Here is a 26,411-nt window from a genome sequence, read left to right on the forward strand (position 1 = left end):
TCATAAAATATCAAATTAGTGATGAATTCCATAGTGAACGACTCAGTACAAGGAGTATTACATAGCATAGGAACAAACAAAATATAGCAACACACTATTTAAACATCAAGATTCAATTCCCCATCCCAATAACTTTAGGTAAGGGAAAAGTTTGTGTCTCTTTCGCCACATTTTCTCAGCAAGTACAAAGACAATACACTCCGTCAGTAATAAAAGGCAATATAAACACAAAACCAATCCAAAAACTGAAAAACACATACTTGTGAATTGTTTGTGGTAAATCATATTTGACCGTTTGGCATGGCGGTTTCCAAGGACAATTCTTCAGCAGATGTGGTGTTCTCTGAAGCTGTTTCCCACACCATATCAATTGGAGAAGCGTCTCCCGAAGAAGCATTACAGGTATATTCATCAACACAATAGTTACAGACACCAGCAGCAGCATCTGCGCTCTCTTGTAGCTCCAGTGCATGTTCAAGGCATACCTGCACTTCACCCATGGTGGGTCGACGTTCGGCTCGATTTCGCACACAAGAAGTGGCAATTTCAACGTATACCATAAAACACTCTGGAGCTATCTTCCCCATCAGATATAGATCAATTATCTCATTGATGTTCCCTTCTCGTTTGCATTTTCGGGCCCACCTTACCAGATCCATCTGTTCTTCCCCTACATGAGTTGGTTTCCTTCCACTGAGTAGTTGCAGCAGTAGCACACCAAAGGAGTAGACGTCGGATTTATCAGTTAGCACCCCATTCATGGCATACTCAGGAGCCATGTAACCGTAAGTACCCACAATTCTATTAGTTTCGATCCTAGTTAAAGCCTTTGACAAACTCGGGGGACCCATCTTGGACAACCCGAAATCTGACAACTTGGCCTCCCATTTCTCGTCCAACAGAATATTGCTCGGCTTCACATCACAGTGAAAGATAGTATGCTTCAGCCCAGTGTGAAGGTAGTGCAGCCCACGCGCCACTCCAACGCAAATCTGTAGTCTTCGTTTCCACGGGACCGGATCGCGATCGTGATCGGGGTTAGTGCCATTGAGGTGTCTCGCGAGGTGATCATTGACCATGAACTCGTAGACAAGGAACCCATGTCGTTCATCCTCAAGACAATATCCGATGAAAGGGACGAGGTTAGGGTGGCGTAGCTGGCAAATCAACACCACCTCGGTCCTAAACTCGTGAAATCCCTGCATTGACTCATTGATATTCACACAACTTATTGCAACGCTTATGGTACGGTCATCAATAAACCCCTTGTATACGTTCCCGAAACTCCCCCGACCAACGATTAAATTTTTGTCGAAGTTATTGGTAGCTATGTTGATCTCAGCGCGTGAAAATCGACGGCATGGAAGAGCCAAATGAGGTTGGTCAATCCTTCTCTCCCCGGACTTCCTTAATAACTTTGATATACGCTCTGAAATGCCTTTCATAGCAACCAGTTCTTGAAATGATGCATCAAGAAGAGTTTTTGCATTTTTTTTTTTTGGGTTGGGTGAGCAGATAAGGGTAGGTAGGCAGCTCCTGCTGTATACCACTATTCCGTAAACAAAGAAATATGGAGAACTCTCTCAGTATCAACTCTCAATGAACTAAATACGAGTGGGTGGGCTGTTGGTTACTTCAATTAGTTGACTTTTCTTTAATCTCTCTTGGTGTATATATTGCGTTGTGTAACTCATTATCTGATATTTCAATATTTTTTCGGATCATTTAAACTATATAGTTTTATAGGCCTAAGATAACGCTAAGCCCAGATCATTTTTTCCTTGAAGTAAACTATAATTGAGTTTTCAAATACACTTTTTTTTTCCTTTTTTTTTTAACATTATTGAGATTCAAATATTATTTTGGGAGTGAATTGTGTCTAGGAAAAAGGTCTAGATGATTTTGGTCATTTTGGAAATTGTTGGATTATTGAGTGATTGACTCAATGACTAAATATATTCAATTAGGAGACCTCATTCTACAATTTAAATGTCTGGGAATAAAAAATTGGAGTGTTACATTTAGGCTTTGCAAATCATTTCCCTGGTGTCAAATTAGGGGAGAGGAGTGCATATTTTACCTACATGATTGGAGGGCTTATTAAGAACTTGCTTATGCTTCTTTGAAGCCTTATTTTTTAACTAGTCTCGATCCTTGTGGGCTATAATATTGTTAATGGAGCTACAAATTGAGCTAACAACATATATTGGTATACCCATTATTCAGGGGCGGAGAGCATCGTTGACAACTCATTTTTTCAGAATATTTTTTCCCTTGCAGTTTATAAGAGAATAGAATGGAGTAAAATGAAATGATTATAAAGGAATGAAAATGAAATAAAATGAAAGGAATGTATTTATCACAGAGCTATACAAAGCAAAATATCACTGAAAGAAAGAGAGCAAAACTCTGACTTAAGCTTTTATAAAGGTCACACCCATCAACACAAAACCAAAGCCATCTCTGCAATTCTTTTTCAAACTATCCAAAACTACCTATTACATTAATTTAATAGTGCAATTACAGACCACATCAAGGACACTGCAACTTTAGTAAATTGTGCGGTAGCAGGATGCCATTAGCATCATACTTCCTTTTACTTATTCCCAAAAAAATAGAAAATAAAAACATTATGATTCTTTTTCCAAAACTAGAATTTTAGAAAATAATATGGCATTTTAAGCAACACTTTTCAATTTATAAACAATATTACACGTATCTCTATATACTTTTTTATTCACATATATTTTCAAAAAATACAAACAACTTTACTAGAATAACGTTACCAAACAGCCCCTAACTAGAAAGTTAAATTTAAAAACCTAAATTAACTCAAGTGCAGAATAGGGGTGGAACATTACAAGTTCTTTTGTTCTCTCTCTCGATTCAGCATGTCAACTGAAGCATAAGCAAAACCTTCAGAAACCACCTTATTTCTTATTTTCCTTCCTCACAAGTCACAATTAATGCCGCCATCAACTTAACAAGACTATAAACTATAGAAAGTAGGTGACCAATGTCATGCAGACTAAAAATATGGTAAGAATTAATGAAAAAAAGATGTTAGAACAAGCCAAAGATGTGCAGATGAGGCAGAAAATCTAAAATGAAAGAATTGAAAGGCTAAAGTCAAAAGGTATCCATCTCAGATATCATCCAAGAGCAGATTAGATGAAAGGCTTTTCACATGACAACAATTAAAATCTGACTGACATGTACAAGTCAGAAAATTAAAATAGATGATTAAATTATACCAACAGCATCCCAAAACCCTTTCCATTTCAATTTCCATTGGGTATCGGTCTTTTCTCCCAATGGAAGAACATGAAGCTTTGGGTTATCCACACAATCACACAAAAATATCTAAATCCAACCATGTTCCTCATTTTAGGGGTTTGTCAGTGTATTTGCATTTTTCAAATTTAAAGAAACTTTCACACAATTCACAAAACCCATCTCAGTAATTGGAAGTATTTTTCAATTAAACATTATGTGCAGAAGGAAAAGAACATAATGGATACAAAAACCATTAACATCCAATTTCAAAGATTTCTTCAAACCTGGATTTGCAGCAGATCCGTGGATTTTCAGAGTTCAAGCTGGAATGTTTTGCACTGGGTAGTAGGCGACTTGATGGGTCTTGGACTGCTTTGATTGAGATGAGATCCACAGAGTGAGACTGCCCAGGCGTGGGTTTGGTTTTACACAAAGACAAAGGAAAGAGAAGGATCAGGGGAAAAAATGAGTCTGTGCAACAGTAATAATACACAAATTTCTCCCTCCCCAAATAAAAAATATATAAATTTGTACCGGATTCTCAGTTTTTCAGAAATAAAACACACACATACCAAACACACAATTATGATTTTTCACACTTAAACATATTGTTTGAAACATGGTACCAAATGCATTTTTTGCTTTATGGTTACTGTAAATACGTGTTTCCACAACACTTTTTAAACCACAATTTTCACATCATTTGAATCAACGATACTCCAAATCTCCAACCAAATGGGTTCTGTGGACACAATCCTGAGCCATTTGCAAGCTAAAATGGATTAATTACCATTCAACAAGCCCCTAATCAATTAATTTAACTTCCTTTGATGATAATTCATGGATGTAGATTTTCATTACTTTTGACACAAGATATCACCCTAATAAAAAATATTGATCTTGCAGACCTTGGCAAAATCTTAGGGGGCTGATCAAAGTAGAAGTTCTAGTGTGCATGGAAGATAATTAAAGAACTTTAAGCTATAGAAAAGATGCCATGGAATGTTGCTTCAAAACAATATGAGAACAAAAGCTTTCATCCAAAAAGAAAAGTTTCATTATAGAGTTGGACAGATTGGGTTTCCATCTCATTCATCTCTGATAGTAACTTTCTTTTGTAAGTTCATTCATCTTAGAAAGTAATTCCACCAAAAGATAATCAAGCAATCCCAATAATCATTCAATGATCTGATTTTAAGCTTCATGCCTCCTGAAGCTCTCAAACTCCATTAAATGGTGAGCTTGAATCACTTAATTAGACAGAGAAAAGTTCAAGAAGCATTGGCTAAGAGCTTTTCCTTTTTATATCTCTTTCCTTATCCATCTTTCATTTTTAATTTATGCTCTATGGACTCCAATATGCATTTACTATTTCCAAGGATCACAATGGTGCAGAAATAATGTTTAGTTCTAAGCAGTATATAATTAAAAGACTAAAGTAAAAAATAAATCACATTGTATTCATAAACCAAAAAGGAGGGGGTGGGGGTTCTTCACCTACATTGCGTTTCCCAAGTGGTAACATGATAAATGCTGCAATTTGGGAACAGACTGACTAATGTTACTGAGGAATTTCAACGTCCGATCTCCTATCAACTACTGCTCCTGTTGAATCACTTGTAAATGCAACCGGATAGGTAGCCAAAATCCTTGATTTCATGCTCCTGTTAACGTGTGTGTGTGTGAGAGAGAGAGAGAGAGAGTTAAATCACAAAGCAGCACCAAAATCTTGATAGCCAAGAGACAACCATGAATTTAAACTTTGAAGTAAACAACTTGAATCAAGATACTAAAACAGATCTAGGATGATGTAAGAATAAGAAACTCGGCGAACGTAGAGCTTCATAATCAATAGCATAGTTGCAAAACACATCAACTTTACAAGTGAATAGAAAAATTCAGACATTCGGGCAGCAGGAAATAATTCATATAAAAGAAATTTGAGAAGGTGAAGGCAGGGGCAAGATAAAGTTGGAGATTCACTCTGACAAAATATTTTGAAATGAAGTGCAGCATAAAAGGCTGCACAAGACTTAATGATTCAACAGAAAATATGATAACTGAACTCATAGCATCTTCATCCACACAGATTTGGATTAAAAAGAAAATTATATGACCAACTTATCAAAAAAAAAAAATTATATGCCCAATAAAAACTTGCAACCTAACACCTAAAATATAAAAATAATTTCATACCAACACACACAAATCTTCATAGGTTTTGAACAAATACAGGTCCTTTCCAAGAGAAGAAAGGATATATGAGTGGAAATCTTAAAGTTCTCTTAAATTATCAAAAAGCCACACCTTGTTTTCATGGTATTGAATTTGGTTTTTGATCATTGACTCCAAGTGTGCCTGGAAGCCATTCAATTTTAATTTCAAGCATGAATGCACACATGCAGTAGATATGGGTGTTCAAGACACGAAGCAAACTGAGCAAACCAATTGATTTCAGCGTATTTCCTCAGTTATCATGGTTCACTTTGATGCTTATTCAGGGAAAAAAAGCACCTATGATATCAATTCAGTAAAGGTCTAATACACCACTTAAAACCAAACCAACCAATCAAATTATAATTTAATTTCAAATTATATTAGCATACATGGAAATATTTTAAGAGGGATAAAAGAAAATATTACAAATATGTTCACACCTAATAAATTCTTCTATTTTTACATCCCAAACACTCAAGCCTCCTAATCTCTTGCCTCCCTGACTGTCACACATCTATCATTTCATTATTTTCTGTTCTAGTTTCCTATTCATTCTTCATTCTTCTCTTTCCTTTTTGTTTCCTATTTTTATTCAAGGTCCCGTTAACGGGTGCCTTAGGGAATTTATTAATGGACCACTTTAAGAAACTTTTAATACTACTTTTATAGGAAATATAAAAAGCTATCATAAAATTCGGTTGCTTTTTTCTTTTCCATAAAAAGTTTCTAAAAATATTTCCTAAACCAATGCCCTTACGACACCCGTTAAATTTTCCTTTAATTAATTCCCTTTTCTTTGACGTTCATCATTTTTTTTCTTCTCCCTTATCTTCTCCATTCTCCTCTTTTCTTCTTCTTCCCTTTGTCTTTGTAAACTGATTTTCTCTACTCTCTCCTCTCTACATCCTCTTTTTTTTTTTTTTTTTTTTCTCTCTCTCTCTACTGCTTCCACACAGTTTTTGTCCCTCTTCATTGTAACCACTCACACTCAGACACCAGACATTCCAGATCACTGTCCTATTGCAAATCTCCATCTCCATCAATATCTGTCATCACATTCTAGATCTATGCCAATCTCTGCTGATCTTGGTCTTCTTGGCCTCTTTGGTTGCTCTGAAATTCACAAACCAATGCACCACACCAACGGAACTTGAGCTTGGTACAGCTTATTTAATAGACCTCCAGCGCTGTAGCTCAGTTGGTGACTTTCAAAAACTGACAAGGTCAGATCAGTTGGAAAATATCACTCTAAACCATCATAACAACCGATCCATGAACACCCCTAGTATAGATAGTTAAAGATGATGAATTGCTTGAAGAGTAGTTAATTTGGAACTCGCCAAAAAAAAAAAAAAAAAAAAGAATGGTTACTTTTGCGTTTCGGTTATATGAGAAACATTACAGTTTAAGGGAACAACACTAAACAGACAAGATGCTAGGGAGATGAGTGAGAAATAGGTTTATAGGTATCACTCCTAGACTGGTTCAGAATCACTGTAGAATTTCTTCAGCGTCACATATGGCCAAAAGCATCACACATAATTTCTTTGGCATCACAGGTCAGTTTAAGGGTCTATTTAGATACTGCTTATTTTACTGAAAATGAAAACTTATTACTGAAAGTACTGTAAACAAAGATAACAGTTAGTTGAAATAGCACAATAAGACTCATGAATAGTACTAAAAAATGTAGTGGAGTCTATAAATAGTAGCAAAATAAGCTAAATAGTAAAATAATTTTAATTTTTCATTTCAATCCAAACACGTACTAAGGTTGCAACACACAAACCTCAAACTAAGATTTGCTTCTGAAATTTTTCCAAACAACTTATGTGAAACCATTACATCCATATATATAGGCATCTATTGCTTTTAAACCTAATAGGACTTCTTAGGCTTTTCCTTGTCAACCCGAACTAAATGACTATCAAAACCAATAAAAACCCAATAACATAATAAAACCTGAAATTAGACCCCATTGACCTAAACTCCAACAATATAGAAATCAGAAAATTAACTAAATACTCCTGACACTTTAAATTATACAAAACTAAATTAAAATGAAACCAACTTCCCACTGCCTACTTTAGGGAGACAAAAGAGTGAGAACATGAAGATGAGAGAGGGAAAGAAGTAGGAAAGTGGGGGTGGGTAAATGGGTAACAGTGGCTGAAGTGACAATGTCACTATATGTCATATGTCATTTATATCTAGAATACTTTTGTAATAGTGACACTAAAAAATAACTGATTGCATTAAATAATATTAAAGAATAAGGGTATTTTCAGAAATTTTTATGAAAAAATTGGTGATTGAAAGCTGACCAGGTTCTTGCTTAGTTAATAATAGATATACAAAAGAAATCATAGACTTTTGTTCTAAAGTATGTGCAGATCCACACACAGACATGATTTGGAAAATTTACAATTAGATGTACAAGGATCAGCTTGGGGTTCTGTAAGGATTCAACTTAAATTTTTAACAGTAACCAAGTATGACTTAAAAAAAAAATTCCAGAACATGAACAATATTCAGAAAGCACTTGAAACTAAAGACCTCCCTACTGTAAACAGATGTGTATAAGGCAACATAATGTTTTATATTATTGTTGAATACACAAGCACCTGGAGAGCCTTAAACTCACAACCTCACCTCCTCCTTGCTTTTACAAGGGGAGAAGCTGTTGTCTGAATTAGAGCTCATCGGCAAAGTAGGCAACAAAATTATTAACTATATCAATAACTATGGGCACTTCCCCCCTTAACAATGGTACAGTTGCAATGATCCCTAAACTTCAAAATTGAGCAATATCCTCCCTTAACACTTGGTAATAGGCACTTTACCTCCTGCCAGTAGACTTACTGAAAAATCTAACGGAAAAGTAAAAAAATTTTCCAATAATGTGTCTAATAGAAATTTGACAGAAATCATAACAGGATGAGGCAAAATGCTTATTAACAATAGTTTAGGGAGGACATTGATTAGTTTTGTAATTTAGGGTGACATTGTAACTACATCATTGCGTTTTTTTTATAGGTATCAGGTAAGTATGATTGTTATTGCAAAAAGACATTCATGTACAAATGACAGAAAGAAGTCTAAGGAATTACAGAAAAACAAATCTATGTACAAAAAGAAAACAGCTCTGTTGATTCCGAAATGGAGTTACTAGTAGTTAAGCTCCAAACGCTAGACTAATCAAATAAGGAACTAGTAAATATAGCTAACAGTTAATTCCTTGTACTCAGTTATAACAATCAGCAAGGAAGAAAAAATAAGTTTTAATCATACCTTAGTTTCTGAAATATGTAATTAAGATCTGACTTCATAGACCTCAAAAGACGTGTATTCCAAGAGAATTCTACAGAAACCTCTGAAAAGCAGTACTCTGAATACTCATTAAAATGTGACAGTACTGCATTGCTATCCTGTAATCTTCCTAATCTGCAATTTGGAGAACCAAAATATAATCAGTGGAAAGAGAAAGAGGTTACCACATGCCAGTGCCATCCCCAAGTAAGCAACCACCAATCAATCTCCCCCCATTCCCCAAAAAATATCCAAGCCAAGAAAACAAAGATAAAATATTCTTAAGTCTAGAAGCATGCCACAGAAAACCTTTTTCTTTTTTTTCTTTTTTTTTACTTATCCCCCCCCCCCCCCCCCCCCAAAAAAAAAAAAAAAAAAAAAAAAAAAAAAAAAAAAACCTGTAACCACCCTAAACATCCATTAGATAAAACCAGCCCAGAAGTTTCGACAAACAAAAAGTTCCTAAAATGATCAATTATGAATAATAATAATAATAATTAAAAACAAAATGGCATAAGCACTTACTGTTGTCGAAGGGGAGTTGAGTTGCAACAGTAGAATATCTAGGAAGACTACTAATATTCTAATGAATTGCATTACCCTTTTTGATAAGTTTTCATAATAAAAGTTCGGTCTGAAAGTTGCTTTGAATGCTTTGAGGGGAATTGAGAAACCAAAAGGGAGCAAAAACAGAGTTTGTAAGAAATAAGAATTGAGAAACCAAAGAAAATAATAATTTCCAAGAACTGAAATCTGAAAGAAAACAAAACTGAATTGTCACCGGTGTTCCCACAAAAAAAAAAAAAAAAAAAAAAAAAAAACAGAGAGAAAGATTAGACAACATTATATAAACTTACCATATCAGCACAAAAAGGGGAGAAAGAAAGAGAGAGATTAGACAAAATTATATAAACTTGTCATATCAGCACAAAAAGGGAGGAAAAAAAAAAAGATTTAGATTAGACAACATTATAAGTATCAACTTAGTATCAACTTAGTGACGAATTCCATAGTGAACGACTCAGTACAAGGAATAAACAAAATCGCAACAAAACCAATCCAAAAACTCATAATCACATTCACATTCACGGAGCTATCTTGCCCATCAGATATGGATCAATTATCACATTCACGGTCCCTTCTCGTTTGCATTTTCGTGCCCACCTAATCAGATCCATATGATCTCCCCGTGTTCCTTCCACTGAGTAGTAGCAGCAGTACCGCACCGAAAGAGGAGACGTCGGATTTATCGCTCACCTGCAAGCTTTGGGAATACTCATAGCCCATGAAACCGTTAGTTGTATCAGTTTCGATCCTAATTAAAGCCTTTGACAAACTCGGGGGACCCATCTTGGACCACCTGAAATCTGACAACTTGGCCTCCCATTTCTCGTTCAACAGAATACTTCTCAGGTTCACGCCACAGTGGACGACAGTATGCTTCAGCCCAGTGTGAAGGTAGTGCAGCCCACGCGCCACTCCAACGCAAATCTGTAGTCTCCGTTTCCCCGGGATAAGACAAGGATCGGGGTTAGTGGCATAGAGATGACTCGCGAGGTTTCCATTGACCATTAACTCGTACACAAGAAACCCCTCTTGTTCATCTTCGATACAATATCCGATGAGACGGACAAGGTTAGGGTGGCGTAGCTGGCAAAGCACCAGCATCTCGGTCCTTAACTCGCGAAATCCCCGCCATGCCTTGATGAAATTCACACGCTTTATTGCAACGCTTATAGTACGATCATCAATAAACCCCTTGTATTCTGTCTTCCCATAAAACCAACCAATTACTAAATTATCATCGAAGTTATTGGTAGCTGCCTTGATCTCAACCAGTGAAAATCGACGGCATGGAAGAACTGAATAAGATTGTTTTGTTTTGTCTGAATCTGACCTTCTCTTCCCGGACGTCCTTAATAACTTTGATATACACTCTGAAATGCCTTTCATACCAACCAGCTTGAAATGATGCATTAAGGAGTGGCCCTTTGCCCCGGCGATGACAGAAAAGTCCCCTCTCAAAATTAGACAAACTGACAAAGTGGATTTTTTTTCTCCCGTATACAACATTGATTATAGAGAACTCTTCAATGTACTAAATACGAGTGGGTGGGCTGTTGGATACTTCAATTACTTTATTTCTCTTCAAAATCTCATCCAACGGTCAATGACATATATATTTTTTTTTTGAAGAGGTCAATGACATATATTTAACATGCAAGACTTAAATACATTAATTATGCGCTATTTCTTAAGTTTTTATTTTAGGATTCTACGATGTTAATTTTTTCATGGGATGAAAATATGTTTTTTAATTAAGTAGTCATATTACTAAATTTTAAAAGGAAAATTTAAGAAACAACACATAAGGTACTATATTTAAATTTTATCCATTTAATGGGTTGTGTAACATCATCTGTTATTTTTAATTATATTTTTCATATAATTTACACTATATAGTTTTACTATTGTGGGAGCCAAAACACCCAAAGACTGAACAATGACAAAGGTTCTTGATCTACACAACTAATTTCTAAAAGATGAGGAAAAGATCCACAATGGAAAGATCAAATAGTAGATTAAAAAACAAAAATAGACAGAATCAAGCTTTCATATATGAAGGAACAATGTTCTCGAGGTACATAGGAAGGATTCAAGTATAAATATACACAAGAAAAACTCTCTTACTCTCTCTCTCTCTCTCTTTTGTTCTTGCCTAGGCTCTCTCTCTATTTTTCTGAACCCCTCCTATTGTCATTCTCCTCCTTTTATAGACATTTTCCCTCCTCTTCTAGCTGTCCAGCTCCCAGTTGGATTTTGGGAAATACTTATCCCATCAGGCTCAGCCCTCTACCCTGTCATTTTATGATCATGAAAAAAGACTTTTGGAGATGTTTCCACTATTTAGGCCAGTCATTCAGTATTTAATGTGGCTAACATTAGGTAGGGGATTTCATTAATGCGGAGGTGACAGTTTCATTGGGATCTGCATCTTCTTTGTCGTGTCTCTTGGGAAAAATGTAGAAGATAGGCAATCCTACATAAGGGTGGAAGTTGCTATCTGAGGTACCTTAGTGACCTTGGGAAGATAGGTTAAAGGGGTTACCTCGGTTATGATTCTTGGGAAAATTGTTATCCCAAAATTCCACGACTGTAGGCCCGGCTGGTTCCTATTCACCAAAGGGCCATTTCATCTTTATTCATACCTTGGGCAAGGCTAATTCCTCGAATTTACCTTTTGGGTTTTGGTCCTCGGGTCGAGTCAGAGTTCACCCCCCATAGCTACATAGTTTTATAGGCATAAGATAATGCTAAGCCCTAATCATTTTTGCCTTGAAGTAGACTATAATTGAGTTTTCAAGCACACTTTTTTTATTTACATTATTGAGATTCAAATATTATTTTGGAAGTGTACTCTATTTTTGAAAAAGGTCTAGATGATTTAGGAGATTACTGGATTATTGAATGATTGACTCAATGACTAAATATATTTTCATAAAAAAAAAAAATTAGGAGACCTCATTTTGCGGGGCCAAAATGGCCAAATAACACTATTGGCTGAAATATTTTGTGATCTACCACTATTTTGAAAATATTTAGAGATATACCACTATTTTGAAATTCAATTCTTCAAACTCGAGTTCCATTAAAAATAGCCACCGTGGCACCCAATTAGCTGGACTTTTTTAATTTAAAAAAGCCATGTGGAACTCAAGTTCAATAAGCTTGAGTGGCTTATAATGTGTTACTCTAGTTTATAAACTCGATTACCATAAAACTGAGGTCTGCAAGCTATCTTCTTTCACTTCAACATGTCCCACAGCGTGTCCCACATGCTTGTCTTTCTCGGCTTTCACCTATGTATCCCTTCCTTCACAGCATTACTCTCTCTCTCTCCCAACACTTCCAATTCCATAGTCTCTCTCTCTCTCTCTCTCTCTCTCTCTCTCTCTCTCTCTCTCTCTCGGTTGCCTAAAAAAGGTAGCATCATTTTTGACGAGTAGTGTACAAATGGTCGTCCATTACATGGACGGCCGTAAGCACATTCTCTCTCTCTCGATTGCCTAAAAAAGGTAGCATCATTTTTGACGAGTAGTGTACAAATGGTCGTCCATTACATGGACGGCCGTAAGCACATTCAAGTTAGACATAACTCTCTCATTCAAGCTAGATGCAGGAAAAAGTTACAAAGTCATTAACAAATGCTTTCATGAGCCGCTTCATGTCCATTACAAACATCTTTATGAGTCGCTCAACTATTAATCACCCAGCTCAGGCACAACGCCGAGGGGAGATCAACAAACTTTGCAATAACTCATCAGATGGCTATATAAAGCCATAAAGAGCAAGTAAAAGACACAATTTCATGTGCACTAAGCTACATTATACATTAGAGATTTCCTAAGAGAGATTTACTAATGACAGGAACTCTGGTTCATCCATTAAGACTAACGAGGAACATACTGACGAGGCACTTTTGTGTTTTATCAATTTTATTAATGAATAAAGTAATGTATGTATAAGGGGGTCCTGGGGCTACCATAGGATGAACCAACTAGCCTAAGCACTAGGACAATAAATTACAATGAAAAAACACAACCCAAGAAAGTGAAGATTGATACATGCGCGTTTGGTTACACTTTTAGAGCCCAAAATGCACATTTCTAAGTCCAAAATTCAAAATGCGTGTTTCGTAAATTATTGCCATCGCGCATTATCAAAATGTGGCCTTTTCAAATACGAAGGACTATCACGTTTTCATATTGGACCTTGGAGCTACAATGCCAAAAACACAAATATAGAAATCATGTTACCGGCTTACCGCTGGTCATTTTCAGCATTATCCCTAAACTACCCTTATTTTTATTTTAAAATCCCAATTTTACCAAGATCTCTATAAAAAAATAAAAAAATAAAAAAATATATATACTGTCATGTAGGAGAAGAATTTCTCTACACTCTATGCTTCCTCCTTGTCAATTGCAAGAAGCCCAAAAGAAAAATCGCACTGTGCAAGTAGTAATGGTTCTTCTTTCTTTTTCTTTCCTCCAACTTCTAACCAACCAAACACACTGCAAAATTCTATATCAAATGTGCAATGTTCAATTCCTTCATAAACCCATAAACCCACTATTGCTGTAGCCTTCTTCTTCTTCTCTCATTTTTTTTTTTTTTGTATAATATATTTCATTCTTCTTGTCTTTTTGGTGATGAAGAAGAACTGTCTTTTGGGTGAAGAAGAGATAAGATTGTGAGTGGAGGAAAAGAAAAGAATTTTGATGGGAATGGAGAAGAAATAGATGGAGGAGAAAAAAGTGAAGGAAAAAATAAATAAATAAAGGTAGTTTGAGTGGGATACGTGTACATCATGTAAGGAAATTTACTAAATAAAAATTTCAATTGTGTTAAAACACAACACATTTTCACAACAGAGGAGGTGTCAAATCTTTCTTATATCAAAATAAAATTAAATAAATTAATAAAATATTAGACTAGGATTGACCACAATTAAAAAAAAAAAAGAGTATAGTAAAAATATTGTGACATTTTATTATATTCCTAAACTTTTTAAATTAGTATTATTTTTCTTTAAGAAAAAAAAAGTGCTATTGATAGAATATTTTTATAACAATTTTATAATAAAGTTTATGTGGGGCGCAAATGATTTATGGGCCAGACCCCTCTACCCAGGGAGAGTCCAAAGGCCCGGGCCGAGGAGGATTATGGCCCAAGTTCAACGAAATAGCCTTTGGGTACCGCCGAGGGTAGTTCAGTCCTCGGCAGACCCACAGTACCTCCAAAGGGAAGGGTAAAAACGGTATAGGACTGGAACATGGAAGAAAGATCTAAAATATCCAGGGAAAGCTGCTGTTATTGCCATTTAATGTTCTGAACCCGACAGAGCCGCATTCTTTGGCTTTTACAACCATCCCCAACGACTTTGGGTATGGGCTGATGGGACAAGTATCAGTCTTGGAAAAGTTGACCCTATACGTGGACGAAGGACAATGAACGCAAGGAGATATAAAAGGAAAGATAAGTAAACTAGAGAAGGGGTTGGGAAAAATGGCCAGAAACCAGAGCCTCCCAGCCCACCTCCAGGAGAAAGACTCCAGGGGTGTAGGAAAGCTTAAGTTCATACGAACACCGCGAAAAACCCACCGCCTATCGAACAAGGCCTAGCCTTTCAAACCCACGCTCTACAAATGATATTGTTAGGGGCCTTTTCACGTGCGAACCCGACACTGTTACGGTCCGTCACGAATCGCGTCCTTACAATTGGCGCCGTCTGTGGGGAAGGCTTGTGTGTTGGTATAGGAAGTGGGTCGATAAAGCTTCTTCGTTATATCTAACCGTCGGTTATAGAGTTCTAGTATAAAGTTCTGTTAGGGACTATGTTTCTTGATTAGGGGCTTGGTTGGGGAGCCAACTCCCTTAAAGCCAAGGTCCCCTGTAAAGAGTAAACTAGGTACCTTGTAACGTTAACCGTATGGATAAACTCTAGGGGCTTGGCCGAGGAGCTAACTCCCCTAAAGCCAAGATCCCACACAATGAGAAAACTAGGTTTTGGACAGAACCAAGGCATTGCATGGTCCACGGACCCAAGCCTCAGGGGAAACCAACTACCTGGATGTGGAAAACTAGGTTTTAGACAGAACCAAGGCATTGCATGGTCCACGGACCCAAGCCTCAGGGGAAACCAACTACCTGGATGTGGAAAACTAGGTTTTGGACAGAACCAAGGCATTGCATGGTCCACGGACCAAGCCTCTGGGGAAACCAACTACTGGATGTGGAAAACTAGGTTTTGGACAGAACCAAGGCATTGCATGGTCCGGACTCAAGCCTCTGGGGAAACCAACTACCTGGATGTGTGGAAAACTAGGTTTTGGACAGAACCAAGGCATTGCATGGTCCACGGACCCAAGCCTCAGGGGAAAACCAACTACCTGGATGTGGAAAACTAGGTTTTGGACAGAACCAAGGCATTGCATGGTCCCTCGGACCCAAGCCTCAGGGGAAACCAACTACCTGGATGTGAAAAACTAGGTTTTGGACAGAACCAAGGCATTGCATGGTCCTCGGACCAACCTCAGGGAAACCAACTACCTAGATGTAATGAAAACTAGGTTTTGACAGAACCAAGGCATTGCATGGTCCTCGGACCCAAGCCTCAGGAGAAACCAACTACCTGGATGTGGAAAACTAGGTTTTGGACAGAACCAAGGCATTGCATGGTCCTCGGACCCAAGCCTCAGGGGAAACCAACTACCTGGATGTAATGAAAACTAGGTTTTGGACAGAACCAAGGCATTGCATGGTCCCTCGGACCCAAGCCTCAGGGGAAACCAACTACCTGGATGTAATGAAAACTAGGTTTTTGGACAGAACCAAGGCATTGCATGGTCCTCGGACCCAAGCCTCAGGGGAAACCAACTACCTGGATGTGGAAAACTAGGTTTTGGACAGAACCAAGGCATTGCATGGTCCTCGGACCCAAGCCTCAGGGGAAACCAACTACCTGGATATAATGAAAACTAGGTTTTGGACAGAACCAAGGCATTGCAAAGTCCTCGGACTCAAGCCTGTGGGGAAACCAACTACTTGGATGAGGAACCAACTATTTAAAGAAAAAACTATGGCCCGTAAACCTCGAAATCCCTCCAAAGAGAACTCCGCGTTAGCAGACGGGTTAATACCTTGATTGCGCGGATTCCTCGGTCTATCCTCGGATCCCCAGTATCAAAGGGGTTGATGCGATACGGCGCAACATATTACCCCAAAAGCACAACCAAAGTCCCTCGCTACTTAGCTACCCTTTCAGACGAATTATTTAGAGATTATCGTTCTCGGACATTGGTCTAGCATGCATCGCGTAGTACTCAACGCTTATCCCGGTTAGTTCCAAGAATTTAATTTATTGAAAGTTACCATTGTTATACTTGATAATATTTATGAGTTTAAATTAGTAGGAACCCGTGTTAAAGCATTTTTTCTGCCTGGAATATCCTTAAGGGCAAGCTTGCATTTAATATTCATGCATAAAGTAGTTGTTACGGAGAAGAAAGATATGTAGGGAGAAATAGACACATATTTTATTAATACAAAGGAACAGTACAGTGTACAATGAAAAGCTGAAACAAGCTTACACTAAAACTGACTACATAAGTAAAGGAAAATACAAGCGAGTGGAGAGAAGGCCGTGGGGACAGCTCAGAGGAGAGGTTGGCTACTGCGCCAAGTTATTGTCTAAGGAAACCATTCCTCGACACCTCTGCATGCCCATAACTCAGGCAGCCAAAGAACCTGACCTCAGGCTAACACCATCTACAGAAAAGGTGCTAGGAGCTTGAGGTTGGGAAGCCCCCACAAAAATTTGCCTGCCACAAGGTAGACAGTGCTGATGGTGGAAATTCCTTCTTTGGACATATCGAAAAACTGGCATGACCAGAACCTGCTTCGGATTTTGACTAAAAGAGGGAAGAGGACCCCCTCTCCTATGACGAAATGGAATGCTCCCTTGAACTTGCACCTCCTTGGCCCGTACCTCCCTACTCTGAGTCTCGGGGGGACATGACGCCTTTGTGGCGGAGGGAGCTCCTTTTTCCCAATCTCTGCCTCAAGCATGATGAACTAAGGGAGGAATCTGAAGGATTTGTGTGTGAAAAGGAGCAACTTTCTCTCCTATTTATGTTAAAAGATAAGGTGGTGGCATTTAATTCGCGCAGCGTCCCAAGGAACGCTACAGACAAAACGTCTCTGGCTCGACTTCCAACGTCGTCTGCAACCCTGAGGTTAAAGGAGTCTCGAGAAGGTGCACCTCGAACACTGGGACGCCAAAAGGTACCGCGTGATCAAAAGTTATGGAAACACCTCTTAATTTGTGGGCCCAGTAAATTCGCGGCCCAGGCCCGTTCGGCATATGGGCCCAGGGACAGAACCAAGGCCTTGTATGGTCCTCGGACTCAAGCCTATGGGGAAACCAAGTACGAAAAATTATAAAAATTACAAGTTTTTGGGCAGAACCAAGGCCTTGTATGGTCCTCGGACTCAAGCCTATGGGGAAGCCAAGCACGAAAAATTATAAAAATTACAAGTTTTTGGGCAGAACCAAGGCCTTGTATGGTCCTCGAACTCAAGCCTATGGGGAAGCCAAGCACGAAAAATTATAAAAATTACAAGTTTTTGGGCAGAACCAAGGCCTTGTATGGTCCTCGGACTCAAGCCTATGGGGAGGCCAAGCACGAAAAATTATAAAAATTACAAGTTATTGGACAGAACCAAGGCCTTGCATGGTCCTCGGACTTAAGCCTATGGGAAAACCAAATACTTGGATAAGAAAAGGTTTGACTCTCATAAGAAAGGTTACTTGGTAAAAATGTCAGGTCACTTCATCCACGGCTTAAACACCATAAAATGTTAAGGCCAATAAAGGTGTAAGGAAAGGGGTGGAACGCCCCAGCATTTAGTCGTATAAGAGGGCTATTCATTTGGTAGGGGATATGCCCTCGGACGGCTATTTCTCACACGGCATCAAGCCTTCGGTTCTCTCCTCGGCTAGTTCCGGGTGAGTACTATTTTTTACGGGTCGGCCTTATTGTGCCAAGCACTTCTATTAAAGCTATGGCGACATCATTTTATTATCAAATATTTTGGTCTTAGTCGTCATTGATTTAGATGCTATATTATTGTGCCGAGCAGCGCTTGCAAATTTATGAAAACATAGAGACATAACATGCGAAATAAGGTAGACAACAATTTTTATTAATATAAAAAAAAAATCATTACAACATACAAAAAGGGGCTCAAACGAGCCTATACAAAATGTAAACTGCTTAAGCAACCATTACATCTGTAGTACAGAAAAGTAAACTGTCAAGCGTCTTTTAAACTCGTCTTCAAAGTTTCTCCAATCTCTGCCTCATTGCTGCTCATACTGAGAGAGGGACTCACTTTAAAAAAGAAAATGAATGAAGAAGAAGGAAATAGTAAGGAAGAAATCAATGACGAAGATGAGGGGGATGAATAAAGAAGATGAAGGACATGAGTAAAGAAGGAGGAGAAGAAGAGAGAGAGATGAAGAGACAAAGAGAGGAACAAAAGATAGAAAAGAAACAGCACAAGGGCGGAACTGGTGCTGGGAAGACAATAAGAAGAGGGAGGGGAAGGGCACCAAGGAGCAAAAGAGGGAGAAGCAGAAGCACTTAGCCCCTGCCTCCGCCCTGACTCCTAACACGCCGGTTCCGCTTCTCCACCCCATCAAAATAAACCGTCGAATTAAAGTAGTCTCGTAAATAGTGATTATTCAAAGCGCGTTTTGAATACCCCAAGCGATAAGAATGCATCAAGCGCGAAATTAAAAACTGTCTCGTAGACCGGTGCACCTCTTGGGCATATGAAGCACCGCCAGCATGTTCAATAGGCCGAATGGATTGGGCCGTAGGAAGAAGTTTGGCATCACCAAAACCCCCCTGTCCAGCCCAGAGGTTGGACAGCCGGGTTTTGAGGGGCTAATGTGGGGCGCAAATGATTTATGGGCCAGGCCCCTCTACCCAGGGAGAGTCCAAAGGCCCGGGCCGAGGAGGATTATGGCCCAAGTTCAACGAAATAACCTTTGGGTACCGCCGAGAGTAGTTCAGTCCTCGGCAGACCCACAGTACCTCCAAAGGGAAGGGTAAAAACGGTATAGGACTGGAACATGGAAGAAAGATCTAAAATATCCAGGGAAAGCTGCTGTTATTGCCATTTAATGTTCTGAACCCGACAGAGCCGCATTCTTTGGCTTTTACAACCATCCCCAACGACTTTGGGTATGGGCTGATGGGACAAGTATCAGTCTTGGAAAAGTTGACCCTATACGTGGACGAAGGACAATGAACGCAAGGAGATATAAAAGGAAAGATAAGTAAACTAGAGAAGGGGTTGGGAAAAATGGCCAGAAACCAGAGCCTCCCAGCCCACCTCCAGGAGAAAGACTCCAGGGGTGTAGGAAAGCTTAAGTTCATACGAACACCGCGAAAAACCCACCGCCTATCGAACAAGGCCTAGCCTTTCAAACCCACGCTCTATAAATGATATTGTTAGGGGCCTTTTCACGTGCGAACCCGACACTGTTACGGTCCGTCACGAATCGCGTCCTTACAGTTTACATAGTAAGTTGTTATTGGTTCTTGTCTGAACCTACTAGTGACATCATTTTTTTCTCTTACCATTAACAATTTGTCATATAGATTTTATTGTGAAATTTTTGTGAAAATATTGTGTCTATAACTTGCATTAAGAGAGGTAATTAAAACAAAGAATTCTTTTTTTATAAGTGTTAGCCAAATACTCAGCTTTTTCAAAAAACACTTTTTGATAGTTTTTACCAAACACTCTACTTTTTAAAAAGTTCAATTTCATACCACACTTTTTAAAACCGCCACATTTTCAAAAAGCACAATTTGAAAAAACTGAACCTTTGGTTATGTACAAACATGAAGATGATTATGACTACCTGTTCAAACTAGTTTAATTGGTAATAAAACCTTATTTTTAAATAAGGAACTCAAATTTCATAAACTTGATTTCCACGTGGATTTTTCAATTGAAAAATGTCAGATCAACAGGTGCCACTACGGCACATTTTTAAGAAACTCAATTTTTTGGAACTCAAGTTATGTGTAAAAATCGAGTTTCATAAACTTCACTTACAAAATAGTGGTAAATTGCTAAATATTTCGTAAACAATGGTAGATTGCAAAATATTTTGGCCAACAATGGTATTTGGCCCATTTTGCAGTTTAAATTTCTGGGATTAAAAAATTGGAGTGTTACATTTAGGCTTTGCAAATCATTGCTCTAATGTCACATTATGGGAGAGAAGTGCATATTTTGTCTACATGATTAGAGGTTTATAGTATGAAGCTCCCTGAAGATGAGCCAAGAAAACTCGTGCTTTTTGGGGCTGATATTGCAACTTCCAATGAAGCTGCACTACAAATGCATTGAGGAGAAGATAGATATGATAAATTATAAAGATGAAACTGGGATTCCCATATCTGACATCAATATGGGTAAGTCGTGAGAACTTGAATGCTGCTCTTGGAGTGGGACAGGTAATGCATCTGCTTTTCGTGACAAAATAACTGAAACTCTGAGAGACAATGGTGGGCTTAAGATTGTTAAGATGGGAGCATCAAGAAAACATTATTCAACAGTACCTTCTAAAGAATAGGAGTTCTATGGCCTGTCACCTTCAAGGTAAGTTCTTCGGTACCATGATAAGGGGAAAACTCTTCTTACAAGAAATATTAATGATTTTTCATGCAAGTCAAATAATAGGAAAAAAAAAAAAAATCTATCTTATTTTACAGTCATTGTACAAAACCACACCAAGTTATGTTAGTATATATGCAGGAGAATGCTCACCTTCTATAGTTGTTTTAAGCACCTTAAAGAAGATTAAACATATTATTCCCCACTTATAGATACAATTAGGTTAAAATTCAATTCAACAAACTTAAATGGTATTAAGATAACTTAGTGCCGGTTTGGATAGAGATTATTATGCGTCTACGTTTTCTATTTCACATTTCCTTTTTTTTTTTTTTTTTTTTTCAGCGCATAAATAGTAAAGTCACATGGATTTACTGTGTAAGAGACAATTATCACTGTTCACGTATTGTAGCAGCACTGTTCACACACTGTAGCGGCATTGTTCATGTATTTAAAAATATTAAAAATAGGTCTCACGATATTATTCACACATTTAAAAATTATTTTGTTATAGTGTTTTCAGTTTTCAGTTTCTGCAAAAATAAGTTGTATCTAAACGGACCCTTAGTAAGGTTTGGACCAAGATTTCCAACAACAAAAAATGGTCACAAAGCTAAATAAAAATATTAATTGTATGTCATTAAAAAAAATAAAATAAAAAAAACTAAACCAATAATACCATAAATTAGGACAAACTAGCTTTTGGGTTGAGCATTTGTACTTCAAGTATGATACAATTAGAGAATTGTAGTTGGTGATTTAGTCACCAGATTAGTGAGTTGTGCTATGGTAATTCAAATTTTTTTTTCTTGCTTTTTACTTTTAAGAGCAATCACATTATCAATTTGATCTCTTGGTCTTATTAGCTCATGAATAACACCAAGCTGGTGTTCAAGTCTTCAAAATTGGCTTAGCTTAAATGTTTCTTTCCTCAAGTACTGGCCAAACAAAGAATCAAATAAAAATTTGCAGCATCATCGTTTTACCACAAATAAGTTATAAAACATGCTATCTTCTAGTGACTAAATCACTAGATTATCTCAACCATTGAAAATTTAAAGTTGTAACTGATGGCCTAGCAAGCCTAAATGCACATGAGAAAAAATGAGATGACCAATGACAACTAAAACCAAGAGTCACAAACCATGAAATTGACTTAACCTAATGCAAGAGTACGTACTAAATTGACAAAGATGTTGATGGCCAAGCCTATGCACAAGAGAAAAAAATGAGTGAAACCTAGAGGAACAAACCATGAAGTCAACTTTAAACTAATGTAAGAGTGAGTGAAACATTTTGTCAAACATATGGAGGCGTATATTCCAAAATGGGATTGAAATAAATGTATTATAACATGAATCTACCAAAAAATTACATCCTAACAAACTAAGCACATTACAATTGAACAATTGATTAATTATCCCAAGTTGGCAAGATTGAAGTAAAGTCCCCTAAATGATTTTTTTTTTTTTTTTAATTTTAAAAATAGAAAAAATAGCATTAGCACGTACTATTGTCGAAGGGGAGTTGAATTGTAGATTTAGAATACTCTAGGAAGTCTACTACTAAATATTCTAATGTACTATTGTCCAAGCCTTTTTTGAATGTTTGAAATGAGCATTGCTTCGAATGCTTTGAGGGGAATTGAGAAACCAAAGGGGGAGAAAAAACTGAGTTTGTAAGAATTGAGATACCAAAGAAAATAATTGAAAAGTAAAAAAAAAAAAAAAAAAAAAAAATTCTGTGTGTTCCACAGAAAGAGAAAAGGAGAAAGTTTAGACAATATTATATAAACTTACCACATCAGCACATCATAAAATATCAACTTAGTGATGAATTCCATAGTGAACGACTCAGTACAAGGAGTATTACATAGCGTAGGAGTATTTAAAAACATCAGGATTCCCCATCCCAATAACTTTAGGTAAGGGAAAAGTTTGTGTCTCTTTTCCCACATTTTCTCAGCAAATACAAAGACCATAAACTCCATCAGTAATAAAAGGCAATATAAAGACAAAACCAATCCAAAAACTGAAAAACTCATACTTGTGAATTGTTTGTGGTTAGTCATATCTGACCGTTTGGCATGGCAGTTTCCAAGGACAACTCTTCAGCAGATGTGGTGCTCTCTGAAGCTGTTTCCCACACCGTATCAATTGGAGAAGCGTCTCCCGAAGAAGCATTACAGGTATCTTCATCGACACAATAGTTACAGTCACCAGTAGCAGTAGCAGCATCATCTGCGCTCTCTTGTAGCTCCAGTGCATGTTCAAGGCATACCTGCACTTCACCCATGGTGGGTCGACGTTCGGGTCGATTTCGCACACAAGAAGTAGCAATGTCAACGTATACCATAAAACACTCTGGAGTTATCTTCCCCATCAGATATGGATCAATTATCTCATTGATGTTCCTTTCTCGTTTGCATTTTCGGGCCCACCTAACCAGATCCATCGGTTCTTCCCCTGCAATTGGTTCCCTTCCACAGAAGAGTTCCAGCAGTAGCACACCAAAAGAGTAGACGTCGGATTTATCAGTCAGCTCCATATTCATGGCATACTCAGGAGCCATGTAACCGTAAGTACCCACAATTCTATAAGTTTCGATCCTAATTAAAGCCTTTGACAAACTCGGGGGACCCATCTTGGATAACCCGAAATCTGACAACTTGGCCTCCCATTTCTCGTTCAACAGAATATTGCTCGGCTTCACGTCACCGTGGATGATAGTATGCTTCAGCCCAGTGTGAAGGCAGTGCAGCCCACGCGCCACTCCAACGCAAATCTGTAGTCTTCGTTTCCACGGGACCGGGTCGGGGTTTGTGGCATAGAGGTGTCTCGCGAGGTTTCCATTGACCATGAACTCGTACACAAGGAACCAGTCTCGTTCGTCTTCGAAACAATATCCGATGAGACGGACAATGTTAGGGTGGCGTAGCTGGCAAAGCACCAGCACCTCGGTCCTTACTAACTCGTCAAATTCCTGCATTGACTTGATATCCACACGCTTTATTGCAACGCTTATTGTATTTTTAGGGTCATCAATAAACCCCTTGTATACTTTCCCCCAAGTCGACCCACCGATGAATAAATTCGACCCACCAATGAATAAATTATCGTCGAAGTTATTGGTAGCTCTGTTGATCTCAGCGCGTGAAAATCGACGGCATGGAAAAACTAAATGAGATTGGTTTAACCTTCTCTTCCCGGACTTCCTTATTAATAACTTTGATATACACTCTGAAATGCCTTTCATACCAACCAGCTCTTGAAATGATGCAGTAAGGGGATTTTTTTTTTTTTTTTTTTTTTTGGGGTGAGCAGATAAGGGTTGGTAGGCAGCTACTGTTGTATACCACTATACCATGAACAAAGAACTATATGGAGAACTCTCGTTCTCAACTCTCAATGAACTAAATACGAGTGGGTGGGCTGTTGGTTACTACAATTAGTTATTTTGTGCATTTCCTTAGAAATTAAACTGAAATTAACTTCAATTAACGGTGTGTAAATGATTTGAGCCTCTTTGGAATTGGTAAAACGAACAGAGCAATAGTAGATCAAGCAATAGCCAAGTAATACAAGTTGTTCAGTCTTTGATTTCATTGTGCTCATTAAGTAGCATATTTTTTGTTTGGCTACTAAGAAAAAGAGAGAAGAAAATTGATTTAAAATTTTCTAGTTTTCATTTCTTTGTGCGTTTCCTCAAAAATAAAATTGAAATTAAGTTCAAATTACCGATATGTAAATGACTTGAGTATCTTGTAATCGATGCAACGAATAGATCAAAAGGAAGTTGAGCAGTAGCCGAGTAATACAAATTGTTCAGTCTTTGATTTAATTGCGCTCATTAATTAGCATAATCTTTGTTGGCTGTTGAGAAAAGAGAGAGGAAATTTGACAGTCCGTGTGAAGTATCAACGCCACCAGATCCTCCAGCTTCAAAGCTTCAAAATGGTCATTTTCACTTTAATGGCATGTTGATAATTTTGATAATTGGGTAATTGGGTGAATTGGGGTTTATCCATAATAATTGGATTGGGTTGGATTTAGGTTAGAAGCAATTAGTTAAATGGATTTTAATGTGTAAATGAGTTTTATATACCCAACCCAATAATGTCCACCCCAAACCCACCCAACCTAATAATGCCCACCTATTTGACACCCCTAATATATTGCGTTGTGTAACCCATTATCTGATATTTCAATATTTTTCAAATCGTTTAAACTATATAGTTTTATAGGTCTAAGATAATGCTAAGCCCTGATCATTTTTTCCTAGAAGTAAACTATAATTGAGTTTTCAAATACACTTAAAAAAAAAAAAAAAACCATTATTGAGATTCAAATATTATTTTGGGAGTGTAGTCTGTCTAGGAAAAAGGTCTATATGATTTTGGCCATTTTGGAAATGGCTGGATTAATGAGTGATTGACTCAATGACTAAATCTATTCAATTAGGAGACCTTATTCAACAATTTAAATTTATGAGAACAAAAAATTCGAGTGTTACATTTAGGCTTTGCAAATCATTTCCCTGGTGTCAAACTAGGGGAGAGAAGTGCATATTTTGCCTACATAATAGGAGGGCTTATTAAGAACTTGTTTATGCTTCTTTGAAGCCTTATTATTATTATTTTTTTTTAACTAGTCTCGATCCTTGTGGGCTACAATATTGTTATTGGAGCTACAAATTGAGCTAACAGCATATATTGGTATCCCAGTATTCAGGGGCGGTTAGCTCCTCAACACCCCCCCCCCCCCCCAAAAAAAAAAAAAAAAAAAAAAACCTCTAACTCACTCTCTCCTAATGCATCATTGACAACTCATTTTTTCAAAATATTTTTTCTCTTGGGAGTTTATAAGAAAATAGAATGGAATAATCATAGAGAAATGGGAATGTATTTATCGCAAAGATATAGAAAGTAAAATATCATTTAAAGAAAGAGAGCAAAACTCTGACTTAAGCTTTTATAAAGAAGGTCACAGCCATCAACACAAAACAAAAGCCATCTCTGCATTTCTTTTTCAAACTATCCAAAACTGCCTATTACATTAATTTAGTGGCGCAATTACAGACCACATCAAGGACACTGCAACTTTAGTAAATTGTGCGGCAGCAGGATGCCATGAGCATCATATTTCCCTTTACTTATTCCCAAAAAAAAAAAAAAAAAAAAAAAAAAAAAACATTATGGTTCTTTTTCCAGAACTAGAATTTTAGAAAATAACTAGAAAGTTAACATTAAAAATCCTAAATTAACTCTCAAGTGCCGAATAGGGGTGGAACATTACACGTTATTTTGTTCTCTCTCTCTCTCTCTCTCTCGATTCAGCATGTCAACTGAA

General features: G+C 37.5%; 1 protein-coding gene across 2 annotated transcripts; it reads right to left on the reverse strand.

Annotated features, from left to right (window-relative positions):
- On the reverse strand, positions 1-25,788 carry LOC115989705 (receptor-like protein kinase FERONIA). Of its 2 annotated transcripts, XM_031113525.1 has the most exons (2): positions 23,304-25,788; positions 1-445 (listed from the first exon to the last, which is right to left on the reverse strand). In XM_031113525.1, the coding sequence occupies exons 1-2, from the start codon at positions 24,316-24,318 to the stop codon at positions 282-284; spliced, it is 1,179 nt and encodes a 392-aa protein (XP_030969385.1). In that variant the 5' UTR covers positions 24,319-25,788; the 3' UTR covers positions 1-281. The 2 variants fall into 2 exon arrangements, with proteins under 2 accessions (XP_030969385.1, XP_030969384.1); XM_031113524.1 differs by lacking the exon at positions 1-445 and having other exon boundaries at positions 22,871-25,788.
- Between the last annotated feature and the right edge of the window lie 623 nt (positions 25,789-26,411).

Source organism: Quercus lobata, chromosome 5, assembly GCF_001633185.2.
Source record: "Quercus lobata isolate SW786 chromosome 5, ValleyOak3.0 Primary Assembly, whole genome shotgun sequence".
Taxonomy (NCBI): domain Eukaryota; kingdom Viridiplantae; phylum Streptophyta; class Magnoliopsida; order Fagales; family Fagaceae; genus Quercus; species Quercus lobata.

What these genes read in the sequence shown, in the direction of transcription:
- LOC115989705 (XM_031113524.1), bottom strand. Translation starts at nt 24,318, where the DNA reads ATGAAAGGCATTTCAGAGTGTATATCAAAGTTATTAATAAGGAAGTCC.